The following is an 11687-nucleotide window of genomic DNA, read 5'->3' on the forward strand; positions in this document are numbered from 1 at the left end:
TTGCGCCAGAACGCCCACCACACACCAGCTTATTGGTGGAGAGGAGACAGTGATGAAGCCAATCAGTATATGGGGATGATTAGGAGGGCATGATGGACAGATGCCACTGGGCAAATTTGGCCAGGATGCCGGGGTTACACCCTTTTCAAAGGACATCCTGGGATTTTTAATGACCACAGAGAGTCAGGACCTCGGTTTAACGTCTCATCCGAAGGACGGTGCTCTTTGACAGTATAGTGTCCCCATCACTTTAGTGGGGCGTTAGGACCTACACAGACCACAGGGTGAGCACCCCCTACTGGCATCACTAACACCTCTTCCAGCAGCAACCTGGTTTTTCTCAGGAGGTCTCCCATCTAGGTATAACCAGACTCAGCCCTGTTTAGCTTCAGTGGGCAACCAGTCTTGGGCTACAGGGTGATATGGCTGCTGGCATTGACATGCATTAAGTTTGCATGATAGAAAATGTATGCATAGCCATTGTTTATAGATAAAGCAACACACAGTCTAGATCAGATTAGGCCAGGCCTCAACTACCACAGGCTCTACGTTTCACCAAAATGGGTACCAAAACTCAGACATACCAGAAAATACCAGTTTGCATGCTAGAAAATTAACATTTTTTATATCTTCACATGATCATTAGTAGTGATGTATACTCACCAGTCACTTACACCTGTTCAACTGCTTGTTAACGCAAATATCTAATCAATCAATCACATGGCAGCAGCTCAGTGCATTTAGGCATGTAGACACGGTCAAGATGATCTGCTGAAGTTCAAACTGAGAATCAGAATGGGGAAGAAAGGTGATTTAAGTGACTTTGAAAGTGGCATGGTTGTTGGTGCCAAACGGGCTGGTCTGAGTATTTCAGAAACTGCTGATCTACTGGGATTTTCCCTCACAACCATCTAGAGAATGATCAGAAAACTAGAGAAAATGTCCAGTGAGCGGCAGTTCTGTGGGCGAAGATTTCTGGTTGACGTCAGAGATCAGAGGAAATGACTAGACTGACTCGACCTGATAGAAAGGCAACAGTAACTTAAAAAACCTTGTTTTATTTGGAAAAGCATAGCCGAGTGAAGACAAGGAGCTGTTAATGGGCACTGCTGTGACAATGTCACTTGAGGGAAGCAATTTATTTATTTTTCTTTCTAAATAAATTTGAGGCATCTCGCTGGATTCTTCAAAATATCTTCTTTTGTATTCAGCAGAAGAAAGATATTCATACAGGTTCAATAATAATAATTAGTTAAATTATTAAACCTGTATGGATTTCTTTCTTCTGCTGAATACAAAAGAAGATATTTTGAAGAATCCAGGTTTAGAACAACTTGAGGGTGAGTGAATGATTGTAACACAGACGTAAACACAAGAGAGATCGAGATGGACTCAAACGCAGGAGTTTATTCAACATAAACTGATACAGGTAAGTATTTAGGTGAATATTTCAAGTGCATCATCATCTCACATGTGATCAGAAAACAAGGGAATCTCACTAAGAGCATGAAAACCCAGACATACTGGAGTTTAAAACCCACTCGGGTAAATATGCAAGACAAAAGATAAAGAGACCGGATCTCTTGGAACTTTAATTGAATACTCCTGAACTAGACCAACCAAAGTGACAGGACTCTGAAAATCAGGCATCGCTGTGCTTGTAAACTGCCAAATGATAATTTTAGAGAGATATGATTGACCCCTCACTTACACTGACTAAAAGAAGAGGCGCTTCCTGTAATATGAGACAAAGAGCACACACAAGCATCTCGTGGTCTGATACACCAGACACCTAAATCTACCCATCAAACTTTTTACATTTTCCAAAAAAAAAACGTATATGATCTATAAGCTATTATTATTTGTGTCCCCATAACGTAAAATTTACCTGAACCACACACACACACACACACACACACACACACACACACACACACACACAGACACACACACACAGACACAGACACGCACACACAGAGACACACACACACACACACACAAGCTGATATGTAAGTTCACACAGGATATAACTTCAGTGTGGGTTGATAGATGAGAAAATGACTCAAATGCAGAAAGCAATGTGTCTTTAATGAGCTCAGAATTAAAAAAAAAAAAAAAAAAAAATTCCACATGGTGGAACAAACACCCAGACCATGTGCTCATAATGGACAAGACCAATGAAATATGGCCAATAAAACAAGATCAACATCTCTGTGCTCAAGCAAAACTCAACACATGAGCATGAACTGGGCAGAAAGATGTGATTCACCATGTGCTAAAAACAAAAGACAGAAACATGGAGCACCAGTATCTGGATCCCAACATGAACCAGACAGTTCAGGAGTGCCAGGATTCAGACACCCTGTCCCAAACACACAACACACCACAAAAAAATTATTTTAATTGTTAGATTTTAGTTCATTAAAAAAATGAGCTAAAGCAACAAAAAACAAAAAAAAGAGCAACGGAAGACCACGTAATTTCCTAATTAGTTTCATGAGGAAAGTTACCCCAACAAAGCTAGGCAGCGACAACAGGAATGTCTTATTTTTGCTGATAATATTATATATACAAATAAATGTACATTTATAAAGAAGCTTTTAAAATATGCTTTATGAGTGTTTGTGTTCCCGATATGCTCTTAACTTTATAAGTAAAGCATTAGACTTGTGGAAGGGCCCTTCGTGAAGAGATTCAATTGTTAATTTTCGTTTGGAATGCCCCTACAAATGGCATCCCCTTCCCGAAGTGCCCTTCAAGGGAGCAAAAACACCTTTGGAATTCACCCTAAATGTTGAAATTAGGTGCTATTTTATGTTTTTAATAAAGTGTTTAATGTACTGTTTGTGGTTAGCAGTGTGCTGATAGTGTTTGTATAGGCTACTCAAGTGCAAACTATGATGAATCTTTCTCTCATGAGTAATAACTGTGAAAACATCAGTGATATTTAATTTCTTACTTGTTCTTTAAGTTTGCAAGCGATATATTTTATGCACAGCCATTGTTTATAGATAAAGCAACAAATAGTCTTGATCAGATTAGGCTCAACCTAACCACAGGGTCTACATTTCACCAAAATGGTAGCCCCCAAAACTCAGACACCAGATTAGAAAAAAAGATTGCCTGCTAGAAAATTTACATTTTGCAGATCTACACATGCCCATCAATAATAATTCCAGACAGTTTATTACAATTAACTGTTTTGTTTACATAAACTTACATGTTTTTTTACGTCTATACACTCACCAACCACTTTATTAGGTACACCATTTCAACTGCTTGTTAACGCAAATATCTAATCAGCCAATCACATGGCAGCAACTCAATGTATTTAGGCATGTAGACACAGTCAAGATGATCAAACTGAGAATCAGAATGGGGAAGAAAGGTGATTTAAGTGACTTTGAAAGTGGCATGGTTGTTGGTGCCAGAGTGTGACACGTGTTGAGAGACGAGGCAGAGAGAGAATCCTCATGCATATATGACTTTCATAGCAAAAGGCAAAACATCAATAATCCAAATCAGAAAACTGAAGAAAAAAAAAAGTCCACATGAAAAGACAGGAACATCCAGGAACTCTTGATCCAAAACACAAACACGATCCAACAACGACTAGAAAAACACAACTGAAAAGCACAAGCTTAAACAGAGAAATCAGTGATAATAAAAGACAGGTGTAACTAATGACTGAAACTATATAAACTAAACACAACACGTTGAACCGTGAAGCAGATGTGCTACAGCAACAGAAGACACACCGGTGTCACTCCTGTCAGATAAGAACAGGAAACTGAGACTACAATACACACAGGCTCACCAAAACTGGACAATATAAAATGTTATTGTCCGGACCTCCACTGGGAAGGAAATATAGAGACTGGACCTCTTGGAACTTTAATCGAATACTCCTGAACTAGACCAACCAAACCCACTAAACATTGGACGTCGGATAGACATGCAGATCATGTCTATATTGGGTCCGTCGGTCCATGACCAATTCTGGACATCTTTTCGACGTCCAAACTAGGTCCACTATTTGGACGTCCAACCATGACCCAACTTGGACGTCATATTGAAGTTCAACATTGGACCTTTGAACTGGATAATTTTTTTGGACGTCATTTGGACGTCTATGACAGGTGCAAGAAATTTACATGAATATTTTTTTTTATTTACAAATATCAACATTGTTATTATCAACATGATTAATACATATGAATACAGATTATTTATAATTATTTAAGATCATTTCCCAAAAACTCTATTTGATCGTCTCAGCATCAGGTGATAACTGGAGACGCGTACAAAGGTGTGATGCTGTAGCTCAAACAGTAGAGCGTTGGCGCTTGCAATGTCAAGATCACGGGTTTGATTCCCAGGGAAAGCAAAAACTGATATGAATGTAAATGTGTGGCTGTGTGGCGTTGTGGCGGGGGGGAGTGTGGTTCAGCGATCTCTGTGACGGGAGAAAGTGTGCCTGTCGTCTCACGAGGAGAAACCTAAAGAAGCCGCTGTTTTGTTTGAGGAGAAAGTTATTGAAGAGTGTGTGAGAGAGCGCACTAAGCGTGATTATTGTTTGGAAAAGACTTATCTAATAAAACACACGATCCGCAAGCCGACCCCGTCTCCTTCCTTCTTTCCACAAACAAACTTTAGTGGACAGACGTTAACATTAGACGTGCGGAAGACGTCGAAAAAATAAGTCGCCTGGCGTCACAAAACAACCCCTTCAGTGGACCGAATTTGGACGTCCAAAAATTACATGAAAAAGACGTCACTCCGACATCATATTGCGCAGTGGGAAGTGACAGGACCCTGAAACTCAGGCATATAATATGCAGAGAGTTATGAATGAAACGTAAATATAAAACATGCAATAAATAAAAAAAGTGTATTACCAATGCATCAATGCAAACAGGAAGTGGATTGACGCAGGCATAAATATGTGTAAATATTGATATTATGTGTAATAGATTAGGGCAATGGCCAATTTTAGTGGTGGCCAAATGACACTTTAAAATCAATAAGAGCTATAGAAATGTATATTAATACTTACAAGTAATTTAAAACACTCCGTAATTCGCATCTTGATAGCACGCAAGGCTATTTTATATGCTTTATATTTATTTTTTTGATTAGTTGGGCATTCTACAGCCTTTCATCAAACTTCTCAACACACAGCCCACCTTGGATTGTTTTTAATCAATGCACAAATCATATATAAAAATAGATTAACACTATAGGCTACCTAAATTCTGATAAGGTGTGCAAGGCTCAGCCCACCCCTGCCCATGCCTAGATCTGACCCCAAGTACAAGTGTGTGTCAGCCCCTCACTTTCACTGACTATAAGAAGAGGTGCTTCCTTTAATGTGAGAGAAGAACACACACGAGCATCTCGACGAGCCGTAGGAAAAAGAAACCAGTGCTGAAACACCAGACACCTGACATTAGAGACACACAGAGGAAGGAAAGGGTAAGCTTCATCTGTAATTGTATTTTCTGGTCCAAGGAATTCACAGAAAATTAATGATACCATGTTGAATTCCCGACCCCAGAAGACTATTGAACATACAAACAGAATAATATATTTTGATCAACTTGACATAAGCAATTGATAATGTAGGAAACAGCAGTGTACATAATTTCATGAATGTACTAAAGTATTTGGTAAATTGTTAAAAAGAATGAGAAATTGGTTTTCATGTATATAGTGGCTAGATGGTATGGAGGTTGAACAAGAAGTTTTAAGAATTTCAAATTGTGATCTGAGAAAAGTACGGAAGCCCTGAACCGCAATGTTAAAAAAAAATTCCTAACTTATATATATATATATATATATATATATATATATATATATATGTGTGTGTGTGTGTGTGTGTGTGTGTGTGTGTGTGTGTGTGTGTGTGTGTGTGTGTGTGTGTGTAATTACGCGATTAAAGTCGAAACACTACGACAATAAACTTAGAAAGGAAATTCTGCAGGTGCTTAATCTACCAACATGGCATTACCATTTGTTATAGGACGTTACAAAATATACTTCGCTAGAATAGACTTTGTTTACAAGCGAAAACACTTTTCAGACTGGATCCGGACAAATGATACAGAATGATGCACTTATAATGTAGGCTATCCAGAAAGGATTTACGGTGGTTGCCTATGGACGAGCACGAATACACGAGGCTTCGAGTCAACGTGCCACATAAAATTTGGACCAGGATTGTGGTGCCTTTACCTGTGGTGCCTGACTCCGGCGGAGTCTTCGTGCTCGTAGACGTCCTAAAACATATGGCAATGCCATGTAGCTGTAGAATTTCCTTTTGTTGAAAGCCCAGATAAAAGTAAAAAAGCTACTATTTAGATCCATGTCAGAAGCAGTTTGACTTCACGAGCGTATTCCTTTACAAAAAAATAAATAAATAAGAACTTCTGAAGACTGTATTCTCGTAATTTTGAATCTCAAATTTTATTCTCAAAATATTACGACTTTTGAATAAAACAAAAATAATAAAACAAATTTGAATATTTCGAAATAATATTCAATAATTAATCTCGAAATATTTAGACTTTAATATCGAAATGCTAGAATTATTAATTATTATTATTATTATTATTATGTTACGTTGCGGTTCAGGGCTTCTGTAGGCTAGTAAAACACCAACGTGACTGAGAAAAACTGTAAAACACTGAGCATACAAGACTAGCCTACCCTTAGAAAAAATAAGTGTAGCCTATTCAAGTGTGCTATTATTGTGCTTCTTTTAAACTTAAAATAAGAAAGTAAACTTTCAGTCTACTTTTTATGTAGGCCTATGTCTCAGAAATATCCTACTTCATGTACTTCTCAGAAATATACTTAAAAATATATACTTAAAATTACACTTAAGTAGAAACTATACTTGACAGAAATTTGTAAGTATTTGGCCTATATTTTACTCAATCTTTTGATCGAGATATACTTACATAATTATAAATAAGTACTCTAACTATACTTGGCTTGTAGTTGTGTTTACTCTTTTGATTGAGCAGCCTATTAAATACTTTTTTTTTTCTTTTTTTTTTTTTTAACATAATTTTACATACTGTCGTATAAACTTACATTTTTTGAAAAAAATAAAATGATTTATTAAGAAAACAGATGTGTTCCTAATTCGGATTATCTGAGTTTTTGTGTAGGTTAGTCCACACTGGTATAGTGTACATAGGAATTTACTTTAAATCTTAATAAAATTATCTTGATGGATACTTATTTTTTTGTAAGGGAAATGATACTTTGTTTAATAATTTTGGTTAAAAATGCAAGGACATTCATAAACTTTAAGTGTGGTTTAAATGTACAACTATTTAGCGCAATTATATGCAAATTTACATCAGGCCAATGCCCAATCACGTGATATCATTGAGTTCTTATTGCGCCCTCTACTTGTAAACATTTGTCTACTAAAACACTGCAGCAATCGACACTATTTCTGGATGACCATCAAGATTATTTTATCTTTTTGTTGTTGTAACAGTAACAATTGTTTTAAAAGGTCAGCTAAATGTAATCATTAAATTTAAACTAATGTAGTTTTTCAGTAAAAAAAAGAAAAGAAGTAATAATAATCCCTCTATAAATTACAGGAACGTTTGTCTGTCTGTGTGTCCTGTATGTCTGTCTGTGTGTATGTCTGTTACTCGCATATCTCTCGAACCGTTAGTCCGATGGATTTCAAACTCGACAGGTGTCTTGCCACGGGCATGAGTAAGTGCAGTGCCAAGTTTGACGTTGTTTGGATGAGAAATGATATCATTATCATTTATCGGTTGTGGTTTAAAAATAAACATTCTGACATTAGAGGGTTGTATCGGTCAAAGAAGCCCCAAGAAGGTTGTGGTTTAAAAATAAACATTCTGACATAAACACTCAGTCAGCTACACTGTTTACTTTTGATTAATTTTAGTAAAAATGTGTTTTCTTTACCAAGAAAGTGGCAAGATGAAAACCACTATTTTCTGTTTCAAACTTTCACATAGCATCTTTAGGTTATAATATCATAAAAAATTCAAATCCAGATTTGGATTTTCAAAGATTTATTACAAAAACAGATTATTTTTCCCCAAAAATGCAATAAATTCCCCAAAAATGCAATAAATTCATGACACTTTTTTTCAAAATGCTATCATATTGAAACCAGCCATCGCTAAGAAATATCTCCTGAACTTTTTTGCCGGCGATCAGCTCACAAAAACTGATTTTGCACGGGCACTTTGCACTGCTCCCTGAATCGACGCGTTTATTCATTTGTGGATGTAAACTGAATCTATAAGTCAGCTATGCTGTTTACTTCTGAATATTATATTTAACTCTGGTGCGCTTAACGTTATCGCTACTGTTTAATAGTAGCCTATGCTATTCACCAACTAAACATATCCTATTCAATGCATTCACAGTCTCTTTCACAGGCATCATTTGTAGTAGCCTATTCACAAGCTGTTTGCTCAAGCATAGTGTTTTCTCTGAGTTCACTGTGTGCTTTCTACCATGCACAAATAAAAATGTCACTGAACTTTTGCTGTGTAATTGTAACAATGAGCACTCAAACACACCAAACCAACAATTACTAAACACACTCAAAAACTGATTTTGCACGGGCATTTTGCACTAGCACTTAGAAGGTTGTGGTATACATAAACACTCAGTCAGCTACACTGTTTACTTCTGAATATTATAGTGTATTCACAGCCGTCATTTGTAGTAACCTTGCTCCCTGAATTCAATGCGTTCACAGTCTCTTTCACGGGCACCAAACCAACAATTACTAAAAACACACACAAAAACTGATTTTGCATGGGCATTTTGCACTAGTAATAATAAATGACCATTGTTTCCCCTCAACTATAATTTCTGTGTAAATACATTGATGTCACCTCTGTATCACATTAAAACCTCTTTGTAAATGCAGTTTTGTACTAATGTATTGTTTTATTCTGTGCTAACCTCAGACAATTTAGAAGATGGGAGTTCATGGGAAAATCCTGTGTATCCTGATGCTGCTGTGAGTATAGAAAGTTGAATTCATGTATTTTAATATTCTAAAATTGGGTATAGGTTGTTAGGGTTTGGTTAATACAAAAAGGAATGTTATTTTATATTTATATTAAATACTGATCACCACAAGTGCTCAGTAAGGAATTTAATATAAAGCTATTTTTACAGGTCTTATCTGTGTCCATATTTCAGTTTCTTACATTATTATGTTCATTGTGAATTGGGCAGGTTGATGATGTAATGATGTCCTTACCTGCCCCTGTGAGGTTCATTCGGATGTTGTAAAAAAGGAACAGGATTTCACATCAAATTTTATTGTGCACCACTGATGTCAGAATTTCTACCTGCGTTCTCCTCTGAATTCTATTCAAAAGTAGCCGGATTAAGAGCCAGTCTTCCTAACAAACTGTTTCTGTTTGGATTCCTCTAGTTTTTGACTCTAAGATGAAGTCTGTTATTTCTCATTGCATTTATTCATTTGGCCCTTGGCAGACACTTATCCAAAGCAAATTACAACACATTCAAGCTATACATTTTATTGGTGATGACGAACATGTGACAAGTACATTGTTGACTTGGTATTCTGATTTTTTTCCACAGACTGCACAAGAGTAGTCAACAAGAAGTGTTTAATGATGGGAAAACACTCAGTCTCCCTGCAAATTATAAAATTGGCTGGATGGAAACTCTGGATAATGAAAAGTTAATTTCTACCCTCACTATTCCTGGTACCCATGATGCCTTGGCTCTTTATGGAGGACCATTAGCAGAATGTCAGGCATGGTCACTAGAGAACCAGCTAAAGGCTGGGATACGCTACTTCGACCTCAGAGTGTCTGGCTATAGATTAATAATTATGCATGGACCGATTCCCCAACGTACATCATTGTCAAAAGTTCTCAATACAGTCAGGACATTTTTAACTCAGTTCAGAAATGAGGTAGTGCTTCTCAGAGTTAAGCCCGTTTCTCCTATGGAGGGAAAAGTTCAGAGTTTAGTTGAAAACATGATTAGAAATGCTAAAGATGTCTGGGTTAAGCCGTCAATTCCAAAGATTGGTGAAGTAAGAGGAAAGATCGTTTTTGTTCAGAAAAACAGCTTTAAGCTGGGTATTATTTTGTCTGAAACTGACGAAAAGGGAGACTATGAAGTAACTAAAGTTAAAGACAAAGAGATAAAGATTAAACAGCATCTGGAAGAAGCTGCTAATCAATGTAGAACTGGTTCTGCTCTGAGTCTGAGCTACTCGAGTGGCACGAGCTTTGGTACATATATGTTTATTTTTTTATTGCCAAAAACATTGGCAAAGGAAATCAATCCCTGGTTGTATGGTCATCTGGCAAATGAATTTGAAAAGAATCCCAAGCCTTGTTTTGGGATCATAGCCATGGACTTTCCAGGTTTTGATTTGATTCAAAAGGTCATCAAATTCAATGGGCCTACCTAAGATTTTTCAGTCTTTGCTTTTTTCCATGCATGGATTCATCAAGAAATTAATGTTCTCATTGCTTTCATCAGATAATTGAGAATTTTTAAACTGGTAAATTATATAAAAACAAATATTTCACGTGTGTTGTGTTATGTTATTTCAATAATAACAATTCTTTGTTGTCTTATGGGTTTGGAACAACATTAGCATGAGTATGGCAATTTCTTTTGTAACTTGTGTTTTTTGTTGGTTTCATGTGTTTGATGTCATGATGTCATGCATATTATTTTCAACAAATGTTTTGATTTAATTACTGTAATAAAATGTAAAATAATGCTAGCAAAGATAAATATAGTTTTTGAATGTTTTAATTTAAAAAAAAATTAAACAAGTTTCAAATGAATATGTATTTTTAATAATAATACTACTAATAATACTAATAATAATTTCCATTTGAACTCAACATGAAGTAACTCCTGCAAGAAAGATTCAAATTATGTGAGGTTTGACCTTGATAAAATCATGAGGGGTCATCTCAGTGATAGCTATTCCATGATTTGTGGTTTTCTTGTCACAACATTACAGCTTTCATGATGGAAACAAAATGTTGGTTGTAATTCAGAAGCAGAAAACATATTCAGTAACCATGCATGTGCACATATTTTCAGTCATGATTCATCAAAAATAATTATTTATTAATATACTTGTTTCATTTCAGAGTAACAACAATTATGTGTGTTATAGCTTCTGCATAAAAATTTAGCTGTGTAGTCTGGGACTTCAAAATGTTGTTTTAACCAGTTTTGAAAATGGCAGTTTTACACAAGGATCAGTCTTAAATTAAAGGAAAGCAGCTTCAAGAACGATATAGGCTCTGCACCTTTAGTGATAGTATTTGCTCATGGTTTCTATACTGCACTGCTTCCATTTACCCGGCCTTATTCATTGATATATGGTGGAGACAATTTAAATTTCAGTTCAAGAATTGAGGTAACCAACCCTTGATAAAAGAACATCATAAAACATTCTGTCAAATTCAAGTCCCCTCAGGTGTGTGGATATCCTAATTTTTGCATGTTATCACTGAAGAGCAGGTGGACTGGCCGGTCAGTTTATGCTTTAATCAAGCCGTTTATCATGGAGGGGACAGCTACAGTTGCTCACAATAGTTAACTGCAAAAAAACTTTTGTGAGCAATGACAATGACATCCAGTTTAAATAAAAGCTG

The 11687-nt window shown here is 36.3% G+C and overlaps 1 protein-coding gene across 1 annotated transcript; it reads left to right on the top strand.

The window, feature by feature from the left end:
• Window positions 1-5379: 5379 nt before the first annotated feature.
• LOC311067418 (1-phosphatidylinositol phosphodiesterase-like) lies at window positions 5380-10724 on the top strand. Its single transcript, XM_084089258.1, has 3 exons — window positions 5380-5475; window positions 8985-9037; window positions 9631-10724. The coding sequence occupies exons 2-3, from the start codon at window positions 8997-8999 to the stop codon at window positions 10475-10477; spliced, it is 888 nt and encodes a 295-aa protein (XP_083945384.1). The 5' UTR covers window positions 5380-5475; window positions 8985-8996; the 3' UTR covers window positions 10478-10724.
• The last annotated feature ends 963 nt before the right edge of the window (window positions 10725-11687 follow it).

This window comes from Abramis brama (genome assembly GCF_963993115.1).
Source record: "Abramis brama genome assembly, chromosome: 17".
NCBI classification, from domain to species: domain Eukaryota; kingdom Metazoa; phylum Chordata; class Actinopteri; order Cypriniformes; family Leuciscidae; genus Abramis; species Abramis brama.

Excerpts from the sequence above, each read along its gene's own strand:
- LOC311067418 (XM_084089258.1), top strand. The coding sequence starts at position 8,997 with ATGGGAGTTCATGGGAAAATCCTGTGTATCCTGATGCTGCT. Across the intron at positions 9,038-9,630 it reads CTGTGTATCCTGATGCTGCT|ACTGCACAAGAGTAGTCAAC; the intron begins GTGAGTATAGAA and ends TTTTTTCCACAG.